This window comes from Podarcis melisellensis, assembly GCF_964234715.1.
Source record: "Podarcis melisellensis genome assembly, chromosome: 11".
NCBI classification, from domain to species: Eukaryota; Metazoa; Chordata; class Lepidosauria; order Squamata; family Lacertidae; genus Podarcis; species Podarcis melisellensis.
This window is the reverse complement of record NC_138543.1, coordinates 11,585,501-11,610,576: the sequence shown is the minus strand read 5'-3', so window position 1 is coordinate 11,610,576 and position 25,076 is coordinate 11,585,501. Positions and strand designations below refer to the sequence as shown.

General features: G+C 43.1%; 1 protein-coding gene across 3 annotated transcripts in view; it reads left to right on the top strand.

Annotated features, from left to right (window-relative positions):
* The window catches only part of SHC3 (SHC adaptor protein 3), a 50,063-nt gene extending 30,241 nt beyond the window's left edge, over positions 1–19,822 (top strand). For all 3 annotated transcript variants that reach the window (XM_081930600.1, XM_081930601.1, XM_081930599.1), the window contains 8 exons: positions 1,310–1,363; positions 4,356–4,407; positions 7,360–7,486; positions 8,369–8,525; positions 11,949–12,045; positions 13,527–13,721; positions 15,725–16,014; positions 19,599–19,822. In XM_081930600.1, coding sequence (XP_081786726.1) covers positions 1,310–1,363; positions 4,356–4,407; positions 7,360–7,486; positions 8,369–8,525; positions 11,949–12,045; positions 13,527–13,721; positions 15,725–16,014; positions 19,599–19,727 — 1,101 coding nt within the window. In that variant the 3' untranslated portion in view covers positions 19,728–19,822. The remainder of the gene's footprint in view (positions 1–1,309; positions 1,364–4,355; positions 4,408–7,359; positions 7,487–8,368; positions 8,526–11,948; positions 12,046–13,526; positions 13,722–15,724; positions 16,015–19,598) is intronic.
* The last annotated feature ends 5,254 nt before the right edge of the window (positions 19,823–25,076 follow it).

The window sequence follows — 25,076 nt, the reverse complement described above, 5'->3', positions numbered from 1 at the left end:
GAATCCGTGGGCTGCAGGATCCGTGGGGCAAGAGTCATACTGTGATGACAGCAAAAGCCAGCCCGCCTTGCAAGATTCCAGGACTTTGGGTTTAGCATCTGAGATCCTGGGGAGTTGCCATCTGGGCATGCTGTCACAGAAGGTTTGGAGACGCACGACTTTGCACATTTGTTTTTGATATTATTGTTTCTGTTTTTAGGCTTTCGAGGACGTTTCAAGCTCATGGTTACCCCCAAACCAACCCTGGAAACTATAGTCAAAACAAAATAAAAAAATCCTTCCAGTAGCACCTTAGAGACCAACTAAGTTTGTTATAGATCCTGAAGCTGAGGCTGCAATACTTTGGCCACCTCATGAGAAGAGAAGACTCCCTGGAAAAGTCCCTGATCCTGGGAAAGATGGAGGGCACAAGGAGAAGGGGACGACAGAGGACGAGATGGTGGGACGGTGTTCTCGAAGCTACCAACATGAGTTTGACCAAACTGCGGGAGGCAGTGGAAGACAGGAGTGCCTGGCGTGCTCTGGTCCATGGGGTCACGAAGAGTCGGACACGACTAAACGACTAAACAACAACAAGTTTGTTATTGGTGTGAGCTTTCGTGTGATTGCACACTTCTTCAGATACACTTCTTCAGATATCTGAAGAAGTGTGCATGCACACAATAGCTCATACCAATAACAAACTTAACTGGTCTCTCAGGTGCTACTAGGGACGCAGGTGGTGCTGTGGGTTAAACCACAGAGCCTAGGACTTGCCAATCAGTAGGTCGGCGGTTCGAATCCCCATGATGGGCTGAGCTCCCGTTGCTCGGTCCCTGTTCTTGCCAACCTAGCAGTTTGAAAGCACGTCAAAGTGCAAATAGATAAATAGGTCCCTCTCCAGCGGGAAGGTAAACAGTGTTTCCGTGCACTGCTCTGGTTCACCAGAAGCGGCTTAATCATGCTGGCTACATGACCCGGAAGCTGTACACCGGCTCCCTTGGCCAATAAAGCAAGATGAGTGCCGCAACCCCAGAGTTGGCCATGACTGGACCTAACGGTCAGGGGTCCCTCTACCTTTAAGGTGGTACTGGAAGGAATTTTTTTTATTTTGTTTTGACTACAGCAGACTAACATGGCTACCTACCTGTACCAGGAAACTGTAGTTTGCTACAGCTGCATAGAACTGTGTCTCTCTAGGGAGAGGGTAAACTACACTTCCCAGAATTCTTGGGGGGAAGCCATGTGCTTTAAACATGATTAGAATGTGACTCTGGAAAGTCTGACTGCATCTCACGCTCATGCTAATCTTTTCCCGAACCCTTTACAGATTATAGCAAACCATCATATGCAGTCTATTTCCTTTGCATCTGGAGTCGATGTGGTAAGCATTTGATTCATTTGATTCATTTGATTCATCTTTCTCATTTTGGAACTGATGAAATCATACTGTGGTACTGATGTAAGGGTACTGTGCCGCAACTGATCACTTAACTTGTTGAGGAAATATTGCTAATTAGACCTTTGCCATTAAGTTCTAAGTGAAAGCTCTGGAAATTCAAAACAAGGCATCATCATTCAGTTTAACTCAAACACTCCTATGATATATGAAGGTACTCTCAGAGGTATTACAGTAAAGATGAAATGAAGCCAATGTGTTGTGAAAATAACTTCATGATTAAAAAGAAAGAAAAAAAGGAAGAACCCCATATTATCAATAGCATAGCGGTCTAACACTAAATGACTGTATAATGAGCAATTTCTGCTGTGGGCAGAGGTGTTTCTAGCCTCTACAGTTATTTAACCTCTATTTGTAACCCAAGTGTCCGCTCCTGAAATGCCACTGCCTACTGAATTTTCGGAACGTGAGTTGCCTAGTGGCTAGCAAGAGATGGGTGGAGGGGAGGCCCAGTTCAAATGATTGTTGTCACACAGGGCTAAATTTACACATGCATCTCTCACTACGGTGACTCTCAGTTAAATGCATGAACTGTCCGCTTTGAAAAGTTTTGCATGACTTGAAAGCAGAGGGTATCAAAGTTCCATCCAAGTATGCTGTGCATTCACAACTGGAGGCAGCAATCATTTTGCCCGGACACTGAGGTCCAGCTCCTTCTGGCAGTTCCCTCACTGCAAGAAGTGAGGTTACAGGGGTAACCAGGCAGAGGGCCTCCTCGGTAGTGGCGCCCGCCCTGTGGAATGCCCTTCCATCAGATGTCAAGGAAATAAACAACTATCTGACTTTTAGAAGACATCTGAAGGCAGCCCTGTTTAGGGAAGTTTTAATGTTTGATGTTTTATTCTGTTTTTAATCCGTTGGGAGCCACACAGTGTGGCTGGGGAAACCCAGCCTGATGGGCGGGGTATATAAACAAACAAACAAACAAATATACAGTGGTACCTCTGGATGCGAACGGGATCTGTTCCGGAGCCCTGTTCGCATCCTGAAGCGAACGTAACACGTGTCTGTGCGTGCTGCGTTTTGCCGCTTCCGCGCATGTGAGTGACGTCATTTTGAGTGTCTGCGCATGCGTGAGCGGCGAAACCCAGAAGTAACGTGCTCCGTTACTTCCAGGTCGCCATGGAGCGCAACCCAAAAATATTCAACAACAAGAACAATCTTTATTACGGTCCAGAGACCCAACAAATCGTTTCAAAGCAATATACAATTCATACGGCCTACCTCCAGGTTAAACAAGCGTTTTGTTCAGACTATGGGGATCATTGGTTCTTGCAACCACCGATAAAAACTTTGCCATATTCATCCTGAAGTTACTTCAACCCGAGGTATGACTGTATAATGTTGTTGTTGTTGTTACTTTCTGAATACCAGTTGCTGGAAACGACAGAAGGGGAGAGCGCTGTTGTGAGCAGACCATTGGCCCGATCCACCAGGCTCACCTTATATTTTTAGCTGCAGTGATCAGTCTGTGATTGATCACACAAACATCTTTGCTTATTGATGGTATGAGCTTAGCCAGAGTTAGGGAACCTGTCGCCCACCAGATCAACTCGGCCAGCATGGCCAATGGTCAGGGATTATGGGAGCGATACTCCAGCAACATTTGCAGGGCCACAGCTCCCCTCCCCCCGACCCTAGTGATGACTCAAATGTGTGAATTATTGTTGCATTTGTGAGCTGTACCCATATTCATTTGTAGTTACCGTATTTTTCGCTCTTTAGGACGCACCAGACCATAGGATGCACCGGACCATAGGAGGGGGAGAACAGGGGAAAAAAATTCTCCCCCTCTCTGCTCAGCACCCCTTCAGCAAAGCGGCAGGAGAAACGGAGCCCCTTCCATTTCTCCTCCTGCTTCGCTGAAGGGGTGCTGCGCAGAGAGGGAAAGCTGTGCAGCGCCTCTCCATCAAAGCTAAGCTGTGCTCCAAAGACTTGCGGATAGCTTCCTGAAGGCGCTGTGCTCCGGGGGCTTCAGTGAAAGCAACGCGAAGCCAAGGAGCGCAGGGGGAGCTCTCCCTCTGCGCTTCGGAGGCTTCGCGTTGCTATCACTGAAGCCAAGGAGCCTGCATTCGCTCTACAGGATGCAAACACATTTCCCCTTAATTTTTGGAGGGGGAAAAGTGCGTCCTATAGAGCGAAAAATACGGTACCTTTCCTTTTTCTTCCTCCTCTGCTCCTCCCCACCTTTTATAAACTTATATTGTAAATTGAAATTCATCTCTTGCATATTCTCTTACCACAAACGTCTGGATTTGTGCTTTTTAGCTTAAATACTGAAGACTTACAAACATATCTCAGTGTGGTACAGATTGTGTTTGAGCACAGAAGAAAAAAAAGAGTTGCAATGTTCCTCAGCAGAAACGTGTGGTATTCTCTCCACTAATATCCCATTGATGCAACACTCCTGAAATCCCACTCACAATTTACAAAAGCACTTGGGGGGGGGCAGATATTACATTTCCCCACTTATAAAATATTGGCTCATTTCAGATGTAACAACCAAAATGGTTTATTGCTTTAAGAAAATTGTACCTCCTCAATATACAGCATGCCATTTTAATTGTAATTTGGGTACCTTTCGATAGATACTGGAAAAGATGGCCCAGTTTTTTAATGGTATTATAGCCTTTGAATTGATGGTTTTATACCAAGGACATGCTCTATTATTTTGCAGGGTTTTCTGTGCAAGAGGTTCTCTCTGTCTTCCTGCCTTAATGTATCTACTCTAGAATCTAATCTCTCTATCTGGATGATATTTATAACACACTCGTCACCATGGTATCCAAGCACAGGCAACCAGTTGCAAACACACAAAGCAGTGCACCTTTGTTGCAGCATAAAATGAAAACTCACATGCTATTCATGGTAGATGTTTGTCTCCCTGCCCTCCCATCTCCCCTCCCTCTGCCAACAGGATACAACAGACTATGTCGCCTACGTAGCTAAGGACCCTGTGAATCGCAGAGGTAAAGTACTGCTTAACATTCAATCTCCTCTTCTTTTTGAAAACGTACGCTGCTCAGATTCTCATTAAGGCACTGTGTTCTATTGATAATGGCTTCCCTTCCACTAACGGTATCACACACCATATTCAAAATTTATTCTGTTATTTCTTACATTCACATCCCGCCTCGCCTCCAAAGAGCTCAGTTGCCAAATCAGATGAGATGTCAGAGCTCTGAGATGGGATTTCCTGTTTCTTAAAATTATGGAAAACAGCAGCTTCAGGGTTTGGAGACTGGGGTGGCCAACCTTTTCTTCTAGCTGCCACTTCTCCATATGGAAAACACACACGAGCCTTCCTTCCTTCCTTCCTTCCTTCCTTCCTTCCTTCCTTCCTTCCTTCCTTCCTTCCTTCCTTCCTTCCTTTCTTTTGTTAGAACATTTGTTAATTTTCCAATAAAAGACATCCCATTAACATATCAAATCATAATGCAATAAAAAAACTAAAATAAAAAGTCAAATTATCTTCCGAATTGTAATTTTTAATTTTACGACTTCCCACAGTCTGAAGCATGTCCAAATTTCAGTCCTGCCTCTCATCACACACGAGCCTTTCATGGAGCTACTATTAGTGGGAATGTTCAGGGTGGCAGTAGAGGATATATTGTTTATTAATATCCTTTCTAACTTGCACTAGCAAGTTCCTTTACTTACCAGAGCTACATTCACCTTCTACATGCACAGCAGATAGCTGGTTGCAGGCTCGTGTGAGCCTCTCACTATTGTACGATTCAGTCTGTCTCAGATTGAATTGTATGTTCATGGTAAGTTCCCTTGAATCCCTCTTAAAAGAATAAAGACACCACAATCTTATTCAAAGTCAATAAAAGAAGACTACTTACATCAGTTCACAGTTGGATCCCTGAAGGCAGACTTAGTTACAAATATGTACATGTGGATCTACCCCATATGGGGGAATAATCCCAGTGACTGCAGACTAGCAGTCCAGCAGTTCACACAATGAAAGGAAGATGGAAGAAAGAGAGTTGCTGCATGACTCGTCCTTTTGTTACCTGGACAGGTTAGGTCACACCCACCTTCTATCACATGCAAAAGGAAGGATGCTCCAGCCAGAAGGAACAGGAAGTTTCAACTGGCTGGACCAAACATTTCCCTGCGTGTCCACTCTAGGAAAACAAGGAATGTTGTACTTGACTGCTCCCAGTAGATTACATTCCACACTATTCCCACCAGTTAGAAGAAAACCATGCATAGGCAGGCACAATACTGGAGTAAAGTGTTAACTACCCATGACAGTGGTCCCGATCCAAATGGCCCCTTACACAATTTCTGTTTGCCAAAATGTTAAGAGGTGGGATGAACACAGATCTCTATTGTCTTGTCTTGGGGAAGGGCTGTAGTTCAGCAGTAGATAATGGCCGCTCCCCACATTTATGGGGGCAGGGGGCACAGTTGTGGCCCCCTTGCGTTTCGCCTTCGCCCCGGCAGCTAGAGCATGCTTGCTTTCCAGCTGCTGCTGGTGAATTCCCCTTGACCAGTGATAGCGAGGGGCGGTCTTCCCATCAAAGAGGGCAAATTTCAGTGGGCCAATCGGAGGCCCCACTGGGAGGGTGGTGTATCATTGGATGGTTGGCCATTGGCTGTTGTCTTGCCCAGCCTGGCAGTGAGGCTAAAAAGGCTAGCTGCATGTGGCTTCCACAGGGAGCAGAAACCTTCCCACCCACCCTTTTTGAATCAATCCATTTCCATTTCAGAAGTTCCTAAGTTCAGAAGACCATACTGAGATAGCCTGACCAATGGTCCAACTTGGTAAAAGGCAACTTCCTACAGTATATTCCTATGTCTAGTTTGGTCCTCAAAGTTGCATTTTGAACCTTAGGAAGTAGGTCTGGCAGTGAGTCAATGACTTGGTCAAAGTCATCCACTGGGCTGAGTGGGAATTTGATTTGAACCTCAGTTCCTGCATAGAAATTCACCTGAAAGGCTAGGCAGCTGCTCAACTTGCATCCATAAGGTGCCCCACTAAACTCAGGACATTTATATGGTGCTGTGGACAAGGTTTAACTTAATGAATGTTTCTCAGTTTGAGCAATCTTTTGAGTTGCTAGCTCAGTCACTTCCTCAGAGTTTTTGTGAGACTCTTCTCTTGCAGCTGTATTAACTAGAAGTAATTAATCAGAAAACGCCAAGGAGGAAGAAAATGATTTGTAGCCACCTAGATGATGCGGACGAGTGAAATATGTACAGGTTTGCTATAGAAGGTTATAAACTATTAAGTTGAAAGGTGACTGAGCCATTATTCTACTTCTCCATGAGGGATGGACAGCTCGGTAGTTGTCTTTTAAATTTTGATGTGGTCTGGAGTGACCAAAAAGAAAAAGAAAACAAAAGAAAAGCCATTTTGGTATCAAAGCAAGAGACCATGGGGACACTCGTTTTTTATTTTATTTTTAAGTGTGTGTGTGTCTTTTAAAAGTTTCTCTTATTTTTTAGGGAGGCACATAGAAGATGCCAGTGATATTTTTAAAAGCAAACTTTTGGGACGCCTGGGGTGGTATACAACTCAGAGCACACTTGTTGAAGTTAATAGGCATTACTAACAGGCTCATTAATTTCAGTGGGTCTACTCTGAGTAGGACTGTGTTGAATGCAACCTTGTATGTAGGGGATGGGAAACATCTGTTTTAAAAATAAGTCCCGTATATTAGAACTATGGTTTTAAATTTTACTTCTACCGAAGTTTTTTTTTTAAATAGCCATAGATTGTTTTAAGTTTATCTTTTTTAAGCAAAGGACAAAGGTGTAAAACTACTTGTATTTAATTTTTTTAAAATATTTAAATATTTTACTGGAAGCCTGCCAGAGTGGATTATTATTATACTACTACAGCATTGATTTCTTCAAGCTTCAAGCTTAGACTCTAAAATACTTTTCTTGTTTCCCCGTTCCTTTAGCGTGTCATATCCTGGAGTGCTCTGACGGCCTGGCCCAGGATATTATCAGCAGTATAGGACAAGCATTTGAACTGCGTTTTAAGCAATATTTGCAATGCCCCTCAAAGATCCCGGCTCTTCACGATAGGTGAGCAAGTACAACAGGAGTTTTGATTTTTGTGTGGAAGTGCTGTTTCCTTCAAGGACTGCTAAAATAAAAGGAGAGTTCATTTGCAGGAGGGAACAACTGGCTGCAAATACTCGCAACAGATTATTGTGACACTTGCCCCATCCGACAGAATAAGGCTTACATCCTTGGAACAGCCTCGCTCAACTTGATGTCTTCCAAATCTTGTTGAATGTGGCCACCAGTCCCAGCCAGCAGAGTCCAATGGTCAGAGAATGATAGTTGTTGTTTTTGCCCAAAGCATCTGAGGGGTATCAGGTTGGAGGAGGCTGCTCAGGTAGCGAACTTGGGTACCAGCCTCAAACCCTTGCTCTCTGTAACAGAGAAAGCAATAACAGTGTCCTTTCAGCTGCCCATTGCAAACTACCGATCATACCTGCTGAATTGAAGCTCGGTTAAGCAAAACCTCCCTTTGAATTTTCCGCACATCTGATAAGATCTGATTCAGCAGGTAATATTGGAGTTTTGAAAGGCACAACCACAAAACAACAAGAAAAGCTCTTGGGCCTGGTGGAATTAAATCGGTACACAATACGACCAAAATACAGGTCAAGAAAAAGTGTGGAAGATCCCTTACTCCTAGTCTTCGATTGTACTGCAACAAAGTAGTTAATACAAGGGACTATTGTATCTGAGAATATGCTGGTCAACAGGGAACCTATAGAGGCAATTCAAGAGGTCCCTCAAACTATTGGATTATGTCCAAAGGTGAATTCTATAGTTTATATAACAACGGAACTGAATTTGTTAAGGGATATATTTGTCACATTTTAGATGTTGGCAATTAAATAGCCAACTGAATAAAAACTGAAGGAGCAAAATAACAGAGCTTCTTTCTGACAGGATGCAAAGTTTGGATGAACTTTGGATGGAAGAAGATGTTGAGGCAGCAGCAGAGCATCCATATTACAACAACATTCCTAACAAAATACCTCCGACTGGGGGCCTGGTTGATGCAAGGCTCAGAGCCAAGCTCTCCTCTGTTTCAGATCCTACTCAGGTAGGCCAGTGAATCCTAGCTTGGTTCCCTTGGGTGTTATTTTAATGGACTGAAAATAGCTGTATAAAGGATAACCAGAAGTATTTAACTTATCATGGATCTTTTAAGCAAAAGGTGTTGATGCACCGGTTGAAAGAGCCAGTTCATACCCTCACTGGGTGGCAGTCCCCCTCACCTCTACCAAAAACATGTGGATGGATATATTTTTTTAGAATAATATTTATTAAAGTTTTAAAGGTTACAAAAAGAAAAAATAGAAAACACCATATTAAACAAAAACAAAACAACACATCACAATAAGGAAAAAGAAAAGGGGGGGGGGAAACAGAAAAATAAAAACAATTAAAAAACACAGCGAATCTTCCCATAACTTATATTTCATTTGCTTGTTTCCTTGACCTCCTCACACCTCCCTTTTTTGTATTCTAGTTCGGTTAGCTATTTCAGCAAATCCTTTCCATCTTTTCCAATTTTTGTCCTGTAATTTATCTTAATGTAATGTAACTTTACTTTCCCTCCTTTCACCAATTAACAGTCTGTTTTTTCTAAATCCTTTATACCATTTCTGCTAAAACCACATAACTTCATTCCAACATCCTTCTAACATTCCTTAATTTTACAATGTTTCTGTAAATAAACTTTAAATTTCTTCCAATCTTCTTCCACCGACTCTTCTCCCTGGTCTCGGATTCTGCCAGTCATTTCCGCCAGTTCCATATAATCCATCACCTTCATCTGCCATTCTTCCCTGGTGGGTAGATCTTGTGTCTTCCAGTACTTTGCAATAAGTATTCTTGCTGCTGTTGTAGCATACATAAAAAAAAGCATGTGGATGGATATTTAAGGCAGACCCATCACACGGATGCCCATAGTCTTGATTTGTGCCATCTATTCTTTTTGTCTTTTTAGGGAAATTGGGTCTAGATGTATATAGGTCTCCACCTCACCTGGTCTATGTGTGTTTGAGGAGTGTGCGCCTGCTATTTCACCACACGAGGAACATTGTTGCTCAGCAAGTGTATGAGCAATCTCTACCACAACCCGGGAAGCTCTTCTCTTTGTGTTTAAGGGATCCTGGTTCTGTTTGGTCAATAACAACCCCCACTGTTCTCCTTTGTCTGGTGGGAGAGTAGATTAGACTGTCCCCTCATGTCTACCTGGAATGCCTGTCCCATCTCCAAGGCCACTGAACATCCACACGTGGACTTAATCTTTCGGCAGGATGAATTCGTGAGCAGCACAACTGAGATCTCAGATAAAATTGATGTGATTTGGTCCAACATGTATTGGATCTTATAAGTGTACTCTTGAGAGCCAGTGTAGTGTAGTGGTTAAGAGTGGTAGACTCATAATCTGGGGAACCGGGTTCGCGTCTCCGCTCCTCCACATGCAGCTGCTGGGTGACCTTGGGCCAGTCACACTTCTTTGAAGTCTCTCAGCCCCACTCACCTCATAGAGTGTTTGTTGTGGGGGAGGAAGGGAAAGGAGAATGTTAGCCGCTTTGAGACTCCTTCGGGTAGTGATAAAGCGGGATATCAAATCCAAACTCTTCTTCTTCTTCTTCTTCTACTCTGTGGTGAAACATTATGTCCATGTGGGGATGTCTGATATGCTGCATACGTTCATATATGGAATGTGTGCTCTCACCACAGGTAGGAAAGAAATTGCTTGTGGTGTGCTACTCCTGCCCTCTATCATGTTGGGTTTCAAACTGCATAGAACACCATGTAGCACTGCAGTCTAGTTTAGATGAGAGGGGGAAATAGCAATGGTAACTGCTGGTTTCACAAAGGTAGCTCTGTGGATTCATTCATTTATAAAAATATATCACAGCGGTCTACGACAATACAAAAACATAAAACCAAACAATAACATAATAAAACGTTAAAAAGAAGTTGAAAGCAAAAAGAAATTAAAAGCAACCATCAATAGACCAATGTGGGGAATGTACTCTGAATTGCTTGTATAGACCTGGAGGAATAGAAAAGTTTTCACCAGCACTTAAAAGTTGACACAGGAAATGCCTGCCGAATGTCTCTTGCTACCCCCCCTTGAATCTCCAAACTGTTTAAACTCCTATGAGCTTGAGTTCGGGGGATTGATGCAAGAGAGGCTGTTTTAGACGCTTAAAGGTAAAGGGACCCCTGACTATTAGGTCCAGTCGTGACTGACTCCGGGGTTGCAGTGCTCATCTTGCTTTATTGGCCAAGGGAGCCGGTGTACAGCTCCCTTAGTCGTGTGGCCAGCATGACTAAGTCGCTTCTGGCGAACCAGAGCAGTGCACGGAAATGCCGTTTACCTTCCCGCTGGAGTGGTACCTATTTATCTACTTGCACTTTGACGTGCTTTCAAACTGCTAGGTTGGCAGGAACAGGGACTGGCAGGGATCGAGCAACGGGAGCTCACCCCGTCGCGGGGATTTGAACTGCCGACCTTCTGATCGACAAGTCCTAGGCTCTGTGGTTTAACCCACAGCGCCACTCTTTTAGACGCTTACTGAAGTCTAAACTACACAACCCACAGATAATTTATTTGTGGGCAACTCTTCCCTCAAACTTTCATGCTGCGATGGGTTGTGATTTTCTTTCCCTGCCAGGAATCTTGGACTTTTGGGCAAAACTGCCATGGTGAATATTTGCATTGCTTTTCATTCATATGGAAGCAACATTCATTGAGTTACTTAAATTTATTGTGATATATATCTATGCATATGTAGTTGTGTGAGATAAGTGAATAGCACTAGATTTCATATACACGGTCCTTTTCTGTATTCTTCATGTAATTTTGAATGAACAATCACCATACATTTACTGAAAAGATGGCAAAGTGGGAAGATGGCAAAGTGGGCGTTGTTCCTTGGTATTCGACTTTGCATCCCTAAAGTCCCTAATTGCGGGTTCACCCACACTGACCTTTTGCCCCACACTTTCTAGGGGCAAAAGGGACCTATGCCTAGAAATTCAGCATGAAAGGGAGACTGGATGAGCCCTGCATTGGGAAACAAAGTTTTACACGTAGCCATCGTATGATTATAATAATGGTCTAGCATCCTTTCTGTGTCTCTGTTTGTAAAAATTCATTGGTAATCATTAGGCTGTCAAGTTTGTTCCAGGAAAGGGTGATTGAACTGGAGGAGTTCCTTTTATAGGTGTAATATACCTACTTTGTCATTTAGAATTACAGGGGTTAATAAAACAGGAAAGGAGTGCAATTTCCCCGAAGGTCATCCTTTCACTCACCCTCCTCCTACGCAAACTCATTCATAAAAGAATGCTCAGTCATAGTGTCATACATGATGAATGAACAAAGACTGGGTTTGGGTAGAATTGCACCTGGACCAATCATATAAAAGACCCACTGAAAATGCATTGCAGTTTTTAAAAGGTAGAGTTTGCATGAAGACTATTTTTACTGCCACCTTAGTCTGCATCCGCAATGGGAAGAGAGCAAACATACTACCAGAGCCAATACGTAAGGGACCTATTTGGCGAAGATCAACAACAGCGACCCAGTAGGCAAGGTAAGTTGCGCTTCGAATGGTTGCACTTTTGCTGCATGAGTTCTAGAGGCAAACAGAAGAATGTGGATTGGTGGAAGACTTCATGTCATAGGCTTAAATTCTTTTTTATAAAAAAATTAATTTATTTGGTTTTTCAGATTAAAATTTTACAGTCATATATCAAACATAGATAATAAAAAAACAAGATTCCAAGGAATCTCCTGGAGTTCCCTTTGTGGGTCCTACTATTAATCATTTCCTCCTGCATCTTTTATAATGATCCAAATCTTTTACATCTCCATTGTATCCAGAATTCACCATTAAACTACAAGTGATATTCCAATCCAACTAATGATTTTAACTGTTTACAATGCTCTTTAAGATCAGTTATAAATTTTCCCCATTCCTTATTAAAAATTTGGTCTTCCTGATTTCTGATTCTTCCGGCCATTTTTGCCATTTTGGCATAGTCCATCAATTTCATCTGCTATTCTTCTCTGGTAGGAACTTTATCTTCTTTCCATCTCTGGGCCAATAACATCCATGCAGCCGTGGTCACATACATAAATAGTCTTTCCTGCTCCCTTGCGATTTTGGCACCTAGAATTCCTAAAAGGAAGGCTTCAGGGTTTTTTTTAGCAAAGGTTATTTTAAACATTTTTTCAATTCATTCTATATCATTTCCCAAAATCCTTTTATTTGCTTACATCTCCACATGATAAAAGGTGCCTTCTTTCCCCTTACATTTCCAGCATACTTTTGAGCCTGTTTTAGTCACGGACTTCAATTCTATAGCTGTTTCTTTTTAAAAAAATGTTTCTTCTGCCATACAGCGGTGGGAAAGTTGGAGATGGGTGAGCAAAAGGAGGTGGAGACAAATGCAAAACTAAGCCAACAAACACTCTGGGTGGAATTCATCATAGCACAAAGGAGATGGTTCTTGCCCCATGGGAGTATTCATAACCCCCCAGAGTAGATTTGGGGGAGACACAGGGGCACTCAGTGGGAGGAGGGGGGGAAGCCTTATTGTGGAAGCAGAAATCCTTGCACCGACTCCCACCGCATGGTTGAATCCAGCCCTATATATTATATAGAGAGAAGATGGCCGTAATTGGAAACCTTTGAGGCTTCCTTTTCTTCTGATACATAAGCCATTTCTGCAACCCCCTGAGAATATGTCTAGGATGCAATTTATCCCCTTTGTTTGAGCCATGAGAAGTACTTTTATCCCCATAACTTGTGTTTTCAAACAGCATTCTAACTCCTGAAATAATTCAGTATATTTCATTAAATGCAGCACGTTATGCCCATCATCCATCTGAACCCACCCATCATTTTGACAAAAAGAACATCTTCCACACGTACAAGAAGCCCTGATCCTGCCATAGGCACCCATCCCATTGCACCTCTTGTGTGGAAACAGCCCGAGGCCAAAGGATGCTCTTTTAAATTGCCTTACTGCAAACTGGGACACACAAAAAAGGTTGCATTGATTTTTGCAGGCTCTTTGGACATTTACAGCCTGCCGGAAGGAAAATCTAATGTAACCCCACCAGGAGAAGTACCGGCCTATGTGAATACGCAACACATAAATATGGAAATCCTTCAGGCTCTTCAGGCAGATGCTGAAAACCTGTTTAGTGGAACAACAGAAAGTACCAAAGACAGCAGCCCAGGAAAAGATCTTTTTGACATGAGTAAGTTCCTCCTGAAAATTCTCTAAAAGCCTCTTTTTTAATTTTCCTTGCATCTCAGAACTCAGTATTTTGCAACAATCATTCAGTTAATAGCTGTAAGGGAAGGGTGTTTCTTTAGCTGTTGTATTAGGCAGGACATGTGGCAACCCTATATAGAAAGGTAAAAAAGGTAAAGGACCCCTAGATGGTTAAGTCCAGTCAAAGGCAACTATGGGGTTGCGGCTCTGATCTTGCTTTCAGGCCGAGGGAGCCAGTGTTTGCCCACCAACAGCTTTCTGGGTCATGTGGCCAGCAGGACTAAACCACTTCTGGCACAACAGAATGGATGTGACATTCAGCACTGCCCAGGTTTCTTCCACTTGGAGGAGGCAAACTGGTGAATGGAAGGAGGCAATCCTCTGGCAGTGGGATGCTAGGGAGTGAGAATAAGGCAGGTTTGCTTGCTTGAAGGCTGCTGGTATCTGTGATTAGAAGCTGGTGGACGTCTCATGATGGACCTAACACTAGCTTCTGGCACAATGGGACACCGTGATGGAAACCAGAGCACACAGAAACGCTATTTACCTTCCTGCCACCGCGGTACCTGTTTAACTACTTGCCCTGGTGTGCTTTTGAACTGCTAGGTTAGCAGGAACTGGGATAGAGCAATGGGAGCTCACTCTGTCACAGGGATTCGAACCGCCGACCTTCCGATCGGCAAGCCCAAGAGGTTCAGTGGTTTAGACCACAGCACCACCTGCGTCCTATACAACCCTATACAAGATCCCAGACATATGTATCAGACTATGTGCCATCCATAGTCTCTCCTTTAATTCCTTTTACACTTTTACCACCTGTCCCAGACACAGTTCCTTGCCTTGCTCCTTCCTGCCAGTCCACTTTCTCAGGGTCCCTGGAGATGACGGTGAGGAAGGAGAGTTCCTCAAGGTCTCCCTCACCGCCCATGCAAATAAGGGCTGAGGTCTTCTTTTTTGCCTGCTGTGACAAAGACAGAATTGTGTGCCCTACAAAATGACAGCACATTGATCCAGAAAAACCAGAGGGTAATGATAGTTGAAAGAACTGAAACGCTACATTTCACGTATCTGAAAGATGGCAACTTTCTCACTTTAAAAGCCTGACAGGAGAAAGCAAAGCTATAAAACAGGCAGGCGGACAAAAGAAATTGAAGCCTGTTGTCATAACTCTATTAGCCAAATGGAGATCATTCTTAGTTTCTGTTGCTGTTGAGCAGAATGGGCAGAAATTTTCTTGAAAACTGTAATTGCCACAGCAGCAACTTTTGATCCTATACCTGCTGGGGTGCCTACTGAGGTATGTATTTGCTGCGCTAAAATCTAGGGACTTAGGAGAGATCCCTATTCTTAGTTTAGCACAGTTGTCATTTGCTCTGTTAATTTATTCAGTTGAATTTACTGATCAGTGGGAGCACAATTTCTCCCCCTTATAATATATGATGATGATGATTTATTACTTATACCCCACCCATCTGGCCTGGCCTCCCCAGCCACTCTGGGCGGCTCCCAACAGAATATTAAAAACACAATAAAACATAAAACATCAAAAACTTCCCTAAACAGGGCTGCCTTCAGATGTCTTCTAAAAGTCAGATAGTTGTTTATTTCCTTGACATCTGATGGGAGGGCGGTCCACAGGGGAGGCACCACTACTGAGAAGGCCCTCTGCCTAGTTCCCTATAACCTCACTTCTCTCAGCGAGGGAACCACCAGAAGGCCCTTGGAGCTGGACCTCAGTGTCCAGGTTGAATGATGGGGGTGGAGACGCTCCTTCAGGTATATAATCCAGAGGAAGTTAAGGGGATTTAAGATCCAACGGAAGAGACCTCAGCCTCCCAGCCTTCAGGTTGTTGCAAGATATCCGGACATCTTTCGTCAAGACAGTGCTTTTATTGTAGGGAAACGCAACGAGTCACTGAACTACGCTGAATTGCTGTCCTGCTACTTATGCCACTAATTTGTATTTGTTACTCACCTTACTAACAGGCCCTTTTGAAGATGCTCTCAAGAACCAAACCCCTGGGCCCATTTTGAACAAGGCTACCTCAGTTGAATGTACCAGCCCACTTCTGTCCAGAGCAGAAGGTGCGGCAGCAGAACTGAGCACAGAACCCTGGTATCAAGGGGAGATGAGCAGGAAAGAAGCCGAACAGCTCTTAAAGAAATGTGGAGACTTCCTGGTTAGGAAAAGCACCTCCAATCCAGGCTCGTACGTGCTGACTGGGTTACACAATGGACAAGCCAAGCACCTTCTCTTGGTGGATCCCGAAGGAACTGTAAGCATTTGACCCCCAATTACAGGGAATAGATTGGGGCTGGGCGATATTTGGTTTTCAAATATTTGGTGATATATCCCCAGCTAAAAATCACAATATACCGGTGTATCACAATGTCTGAAATAAGGATGGAGCGATGTAGAGGCATTGGCAGGCTTCACAGTTTTCCCCACGTTGTGATGTTTGCATAGCACACACACCACAATTCGCAATATATTGCCAGGTCAAAAAATTATGAAACCAATTTCATGATATGGACTGAAACTGGTTTTGGGTGATATATTGCTCAGCCCTAACGCACATCATGATTTGTGCTATATTGCCAGGTAAAAAAACCCTGTGAAACAAATATCACAATATGGGCTTCAAACTGGTTTTGGATATACTGTCCTGCCCTAGAATACGCTAGGGGCCAAAATTGTGGAAACCTTTCGGAAAAAGTGTATTTCTGAGGTTTGATGGTATAGCGCAGCACATGGGGACTCGCCGGACGAACGGCTCGGTTCAAGAGCTGAGTGGGGAGTGCTTGTGTAATCTCGCTGTATACAAGTTGTGCAAGTGACAATAAAGTATTTCAATTTCAATTCAGCAGAAGCCCACTTTACAGATATAAGACCAGAGGCTTGGAGTGGACTCTAAAGACAACATTCAGACTCCCACTGCCCTCTGTAATCCTCTAACAATGATTTCTTGCACGTCTTTAAGATGCCTCAAGATTCTTTGCTGTGTTTTGTTGTTGCTGCTGCAACAGCCTAACACAGCCAACTTTCTCCGTGCAGAAACAATTTCCTTTTGAGGGTTGAATGCTGGATGTATATAGTCTTTTAGTAAAAGGTAAAGGTCGTGACTGACTCTGGGGTTGAGGTGCTCATCTTGCTTTATTGGCCGAGGGAGCCGGCGTACAGCTTCCGGGTCATGTGGCCAGCATGACTAAGCTGCTTCTGGTGAACCAGAGCAGTGCACGGAAACTCCATTTACCTTCCCGCCGGAGCAGTACCTATTTATCTACTTGCACTTTGATGTGCTTTCGAACTGCTAGGTTGGCAGGAGCAGGGACTGAGCTATAGGAGCTCACCCCGTCGGGGGATTCGAACCACCGACCTTCCAATCGGCAAGTCCTAGGCTCTGTGGTTTAACCCACAGCGCCACCCGTGTCCCAGTCTCTTAGTATCACCTGCTTATCTATGAATGACATGACAGGGGTGTGAGGAGAGCTCCATCTGCAATTCCTCAACACCTGGGATCCCAGCCTGCAATTTCCATCAGAGCTCAGCAACATTTAATCTCTTTCTGTCAAAATTCAGAAACTCCCCTGTCAGCTTTTCCCCTAGTCACATCTTCTGGAAGGTGTATGTAACAGTTGAACAGAACAGCCACTGCAGTGCAGCCAACACTTTCATAAGATGCAAGAGACATTTTGCTGGCTGGCTCACAGCCTCCCCTCAAGCAATGAATGCAACTCACACTCTTAACGCTAGAGGTCAGTCGGAGATTAGTTTTGGAACTATTTCCAGAATTCGCCTGAGGTTGCTGATGTGTTTGTAGCAAGCCAAACGCTTCATGCAAACAAGAAAAGATATTTCATTTCAAAAGTGTGCTTCTGTCTGTGTCTCACGGGTCAAAAAGTTGGTGAGTCTTTTGCCAATTTAGTGTTGAGAAAGATGCAGCTACCTTCTAAAATCTCTGACGTTCTCAAAACACACTCCTGTGCTGATGTTGGAAATTCCACTTTGCTCTCCCCATTGCTTGTTTACTCATTTATTTATAAGTGATTTGGACTGATTTCAAAAGCCCTCTGTAAGTGATCAGAACAGACCTCTGGCAAGAGAGACCTGCCTCTTCTGTGGGTAGGGAGAAAACTAAATAGGTGATGAGAGAAAGAGAATGCATGAACCCCCCCAACAAATTCCCCAATAGAGTATCATTTGCCTAATAATAATAATAATAATAATAATAATAATAATAATAGATGCTCAATTAATTTTAATCAGATTAGGCTCATTGAAGTTAATGAACATGGCAAAGTTTGACCCACTGATTTCACTGGGTCTCTTCTGATTAAAACTTAGTAGCACACTACCCAATGATTTATAAAAATGCACACTGTTTTGTTTACATAGCGTTTTATATCAGCTGCCCCACTGTAATGAAGTGGAGAGCGTATTGGGCTTAGACCAAGGAAATTCCTGCCAGGCCTTGTGGCTCACTGGGTTTGTATGTGTATTGGACTGAGGATAACGGATAAAATTCATTTGGCTAGTTTGGTCCTTAGCTTAAAGGCCAACATGATTATCAATAATAGTTAATTGTATTTCTATCCCACCCTTCCTCCCAAAGGAGCTCAGGGCAGCAAACAACAAAGGAACAAGATCAGTACAATACAACAAAAAGGGAAATAGTTTTTTACAAACCCACATTATTTAGAATTGCCATTTCTGTGGAACTTTTTTTAAATAAAAAAAACATCTTTATTAAAAGTTCAAAAAGTACATAATTATATGTGCACCAGACATGGTGAGATGCAAACAAGAGAGAAACAGAACCCGTGCAGGAGGGAAAACAAAGGGGAGAGGGGGAACCCAAAACTATATTTTACAAGGTTGTTATTGTACTTCACCAGATCTTAACCTATTACAGTATTTGTAAGAATGGATTCCAAATATCATTGAATTTGTCCATGGCAAGTCTGCATTTATATGCAAGTTGTTCGTATGCTGTGACTTTATATAAGCCTTCAATCCAATTGTAGAAGGGAGCCGCATTTTTATTTTTCCAGTTCATCAGTATCATTCTTCTTGCTGTGGTCAGGGCACGGAGAGTCCACTCATATTTTCCTTTTGTAAGGTTCTATGTGTTGGGTATATAATTCAAGAGGATATTTTGCTCTGTAATGTAAGGTTGTTCGGTATAGTTCTGTTGATGGTTTCAGTTACCTTCTGCCAAAAATCTTTCAATATAGGACAATGAAAAAACATATGTTTAGAGAAGCATTATCCCTATTGCATCTCCACGTTAGATACCCTAGACCAGGGGTCAGCAAACATTTTCAACAGGGGGCCGGTCCACTGTCCCTCAGACCTTGTGGGGGGCTGGACTATATTTTGAAACAAAAAATGAATGAATTCCTATGCCCCACAAATAACCCAGAGATGCATTTTAAATAAAAGGACACATTCTACTCATGTAAAAACACACCAATTCCCGGACCGTCCGTGGGCCGGATTTAGAAGGTGCTTGGGCCATATCCGGCCCCCGGGCCTTAGTTTGCCTACCCATGCCCTAGACAGCCCTTTTTAAAACAATCATAATGGGGTCCAGTATATTCTAAATATTATTATTTTTTTGTTGTATGAGCCTCAATTTAAGATCCAGAGAAACCCTTGTTAGAGCAATTGAAACAAGTTTCCCACTGTGTGGTCGAAATGGAGAGCTCTAATTCTTTATTCCAATCTTCCCTCAGTACCTGTACATCAAATTGGTCTTCTAATAACAAAGATTTATATATGTTGATGGCCGGGGTTTTTTTGTTGGGCCATTTCTGTGGAACATATACAGACTTTCTCCTTGCACCCTCTATTTTTCAGGTTCGTACAAAGGACCGCATATTTGACAGCATCAGCCACCTCATCAACCACCACCTGGAGAACAATTTGCCGATTGTTTCTTCCGGGAGTGAACTTTGTCTCCATCAGCCGGCAGAGAAAAAACAGTGACTCCCCAGCCCCTCACCTCATGGCAAAATATGTAGCTGTGTTGCTCACAAGCCACAGTCAGAAAGGAACTGTAAACCTTTGTCCGTAGAAAAAGAGTATCGCCAGTTTACGTTTTCTGTAGGTTAAAGAAGTGCCATTCTGTGTGGTGCCAAGACGAAGAACATTCTTGCGGCTTTTCCGAGTCGGTAAAGAATGGCAAAAATAGCAGGTGGATGGGTTTTCTTCAAAACATGTAATCAAAGTGTTCCTGATTCCTTAATATGAATATTGACCGTGTACATACACACACATTCTATAGAAATACGGTAGATATTTATATTTTTGAAGTCAGTCTGCTGAAGATAATGGGCCAAAAAAGAAAAAGCATTTTTAACTGAAGATACACGAAATGAGTGATTGTCTAGATTAAACAATACTTACATCCGGTCTTGTTTCCCTAAGAAAATTGATACAGGAAATCTCAAGGGCAGTTTTATGACAAAATAAGCACAATAACAGAGAGAAAACAGACAGGATCCAATGATTAAATAGTGAGTGATGTAACATGAATCAATGAGCTAATATTTCAACAGGAAAAGTTAGCTTGAAACAACTTTTCAAAGCATAATTCATTGTCTCTTAAGTACAAAAGCATTTTTTTCTCTCTTTCTGATGTCCCACTTAAATTCTTATATAAATGCTACTCCAAATTGTTTGTAACTTGTTTTGGCTTTGACTTGGTGTGATCTCTCTGTGTATGAGGTGTATGCATTGATTTTTCTAATAATATACCTTAAGATACAACTTTGATTTATTAAATACAGTGTTTGGTATTAAGACTCTTCTACATGTAACTTGCTCTTGTAGCAGAGAATATAAGGCTAAGAGGATGCCAGGAACATTTACATGTGTGTGATTTTTAAACATACTTGCCACAGTCCCACAGTCGTCACTGGTAACCGATTAGAGGTGTGTTTTTGTTTAGTTGTTTAGTCGTGTCCGACTCTTCGTGACCCCATGGACCAGAGCACACCAGGCACTTTTGTCTTCCACTGCCTCCTGCAGTTTGGTCAGACTCATGTTGGTAGCTTCGAGAACACTGTCCAACCATCTCGTCCTCTGTCGTCCCCTTCTCCTTGTGCCCTCCATCTTTCCCAACATCAGGGTCTTTTCCAGGGAGTCTTCTCTTCTCATGAAGTGGCCAAAGTATTGGAGCCTCAGCTTCAGGATCTGTCCTTCCAGTGAGCACTCAGGGCTGATTTCCTTCAAAATGGATAGTTTTGATCTTCTTGCAGTCCATGGGACTCTCAAGAGTCTCCTCCAGCACCATAATTCAAAACAGCCCCCAAATGTGTCCCCATCTGAATCAAACATTGAACAGGCACTACTGATGAGCAGAAGCGCAACTGCCTGCTGATTTGCTGTACATTCCAGACAAAAAATTAATAAGTGCTGTATCATTTAATTCATAAAAGCTGAGATTCATTTGCACAAGTTTTTTTTTTGGGGGGGGCAGCAGCCTCCAGATATGATGGCTTAAGCAAATAAACACAATAGAAGACATGCTCATGGAAAATAGGATCTATCGATGGCTATGTTATGTTAACTCAATGAAATATCAACGTACAGAGGCAGCATCTACACCAGAACAGCAGGTGTTGGGATAAACAATAGTGAATGAACATCCCTGTTCTGTCCTGCTTGTAGTCTTGTAAGCATTTGTTGCAACAGAAAGGTGGCAGCTATGGGGTTGTGGCGCTCATCTCGCTTTCAGGCTGAGGGAGCCATTGTTTGTCCACAGACAGCTTTCCGGGTCATGTGGCTAAACCGCTTCTGGCACACGGAGGACTGTGACAGAAGCCAGAGAGCACGGAAACACCATTTACCTTCCCACAGCAGCAGTACCTGTTTATCTACTTGCACTGGTGTGCTTTCAAACTGCTAGGTTGGCAGGAGCTAGGATTCGAACCTCCAACCTTCCAATTGGGAAGCCCAAGAGGCTTGGTGGTTTAGACCACAGCTCCACCTGTGTCCCGAATAAAGAAGCACACAATCACTGATAGCTCCACCCACCATTGTGAGGCTCAAAGCGATGAAGATGATGCCTCCCCAGCTGTTGCCATTGGCTGTGGGTTTCTTGTGATGTCATAAAAGCACTTGGCAACTGAGTGGATGTAAAGGCAGGCCAAGGGGAAAGCCCTTTTCTGTTTCCAGCAGAACACACCTGGCAATGGATGTGACATTCAGCACTGCCCAGGTTTCTTCCACTTGGAAGAGGCAAACTGGTGAATGGAAGGAGGCAATCCTCTGGCAGTGGGATGCTAGGGAGCAATAATAAGGCACGTTTGCTTGCTTGAAGGCTGCTGGTATCTGTGGTTGGAAGCTGGCAGACGTCTCATGATGGACCTAACAGTAGCTTCTGGCACAATGGGACACTGTGATGGAAACCAGAGCACACGAAAACACCATGTACCTTCCTGCCGCCGCGGTACCTGTTTAACAACTTGAGCTGGTGTGCTTTTGAACTGCTAGGATTGGCAGGAACTGGGTCAGAGCAATGGGAGCTCACTCTGTCACAGGGATTCGGACCACCAACCTTCCGATCGGCAAGCCCAAGAGGCTCAGTGGTTTAGACCACAGCGCCACCCGCGTCCACTGTGTGCAAAGAGAGCACACCACATTCCCTACCCTGGTCACTGTGATGGTGACTCTCAGTCAGTGCAAGGTACTATCTTCTCCGATCCTTTTTCAGTGGTTGCGTACAGGAAAGGTCTGTAGTTAAGTAACAGAGCATTGGACCAGGTGACCCCACACGGTCCCTTCCAACTCTGCAATTCTGTGAACTATGCTCTCTTTTGCATGCATTCCAGGTTCAGTCTCTGGCATTTCCAGAATGGGCTGAGTACAGCGTCCCATGTTCCTTCGTGCGCCTTTGCTACGCTAGCAGTCTGGCTCCAGTTTCCCTTTCTCATCTCCATGGAATTATATTCTCTGCCTTGCTCTCATCTGCATGCTGTGTTGTTAAGTCATGAGAATTCGTAAATTCTTATTGCATCGTACAGTAATTTCTAACAAGCAAAATTCCATATATTCATAAGGGAATTTAAAGAGAGGAAAACGTTTTGTGGGTGTAATTATGTGTAAGTGGTGTTTTCCATACATAGGGAGGTTTCAATTCTCACATTTTGCTTTAACGCAAGTGGCAAAACTCACACATTTTGGTGGGAGCAGATTCCATTCCAAGAATGTACACATAAACAGACAGCTCAGTTTCATTGCTGTTGTCCAATCTAGATCAATGGCACTGAAGTGGGGATCAAAATAGCCATTGGCACTGAATATGTAAATAGTTGCTGGAATCATATATCCTCAGAAAAAGGAAAGTAAAATGCAAATGAGGTTTGGCACAACAGATCCAAGATGCGTAATACATGCATTAAACTATAGTTGTTTCCCCTAAATGGTGATAAAATAGGGATCAAATGGTACCCAGAAGTCTTCCAAACAATGCCGAACTTTTCCTTTCCTTTCCATTGCTTTCTTAGCAGGATTTTCAAAAGGAAGGACTGGGTGAGGTATATTGTTCACTAAATTTTATATTGGGCTAATAGCTCTCCTGCTCAAGAAGGTTTTGTGCCACTAAGAAGTGAGATCAATCATAAAGGTACACCTTGATTTAAAAGGTCTAAGGGATACTGGAATTTCTTCTACACTTTTCTGGCACCTAAGCTCTTGGATTGCACATTCAGCAAACATTTCATGGGCAGCAAAAAATAGGTGTGAAATAGTTCAACCTTTGCCAATTTGTTGCCCTCTAGTTACAGTGTGTTGGACTACATATCCTATCAGCCCCCGGCAGCAGACCCTTTTTGGCTGGGGCTGATAGGAGTTGGAGTCCGAAACAGCTGGAGAGCATCAGTTTGGTGGTGTGTGATATGATCTGTTCCTGCTTTGATTCACATGCTGGTCCTTCTGTGGTGCAGATGGGCAGAGGAGCCCAAGCAGTATCACAGCTCAGCATGCACAGTATCCAAAAATATTTTGCATAGAACTTTTCTAAGGTTCTAGAGCAATCTTCCCCTCCATATGCTGCAAGAATAGATGAGAATTGTGAGAAAGCCTCTGGGTCAACTGGCTATACATTGGTACCTCGAGTTACAAACGCCTCAGGTTACAAACGCTTCAGGTTACAAACTCCGCTAATTTGGAAGAGTTACCTCGAGTTGAGAACTTTGCCCCAGGATGAGAATGGAAATCGTGTGCTGGCGGCGCAGCAGGAGCAAGAGGCTCCATTAGCGAAAGTACGCCTCTAGTTAAGAACCGTTTCAGGTTAAGAACGGACCTTCGGAACGAATTAAGTTCGTAACTAGAGGTACTACTGTATAAGCTTGAGACAGGAGGTGGGAGGGAATGCCTTCCAAACTTTAAATACGATGATCAGAGACTCCAAGGAAAATTTATTGGGTTGCATATTTTCTCAGAGGCATTTCTCTCCTATATAGGAGCTAAAGTTAGGGATTGCCAGACTTTGGTGGGCAGTGAGCACATCTGGAATTTTGAAAAAGGGCCCTTGAGTAGTAGACTCAAGATGGCTTCAGTGGGGTGAGGCATAACACAAAATGACTTCCGCACCAGAAAGAGAGACAGGATCACAAAATGGTGCAAGCATGCCTCCATCGATGGCGGAAAAGGCAACTACATCAGCCAGTGGCATACTTTGCCACAGAAACTCTTTGCACTTCTTTTTTTTCAGAAAGAAGGGGAGGCAGATGTCCAGTCCTGAAAACCTTGAACTGAGTTGGTAGCAAAATAGCAGCTTTAAGAATTTGTTGTTGTTTAGTCATTTAGTCGTGTCCGACTCTTCGTGACCCCATGGACCAGAGCACGCCAGGCACTCCTGTCTTCCACTGCCTCCCACAGTTTGGTCAAACTCATGTTAAGTGTTCGAGAACACTTAAATTTAAAGTGGCATGCCACACAATAAGAGGCTCTTAAATTTTAAATCACTCTTAAATCACTCTTAAATTTTAAGTGGCATGCCACACAATAAGAGAATAGAGAACAACAAAATTTTTGTTGCTTATTTCATCAAGACATACCTTTGTATTATTTTGCATTTTCCTATTGTACCTGATATACCCCTTCAATCACTAAGTTATCATTCACTTGTTTGTGATTCTGTTATTTTGCATGCTTCAATGAGGGACCTCTTCTTTTACTTTATTATTCTGCCATACAATACAACACAATACATTTAATATATAAAAACTTTAGGAAACTCTTCAGAGCACCTGGGGATATATCTGTGACTTGATCTGTATTTACAGGTTAAGCATCCTTGTCTGTAGCCTTGCTGTTTAACCAGGATCA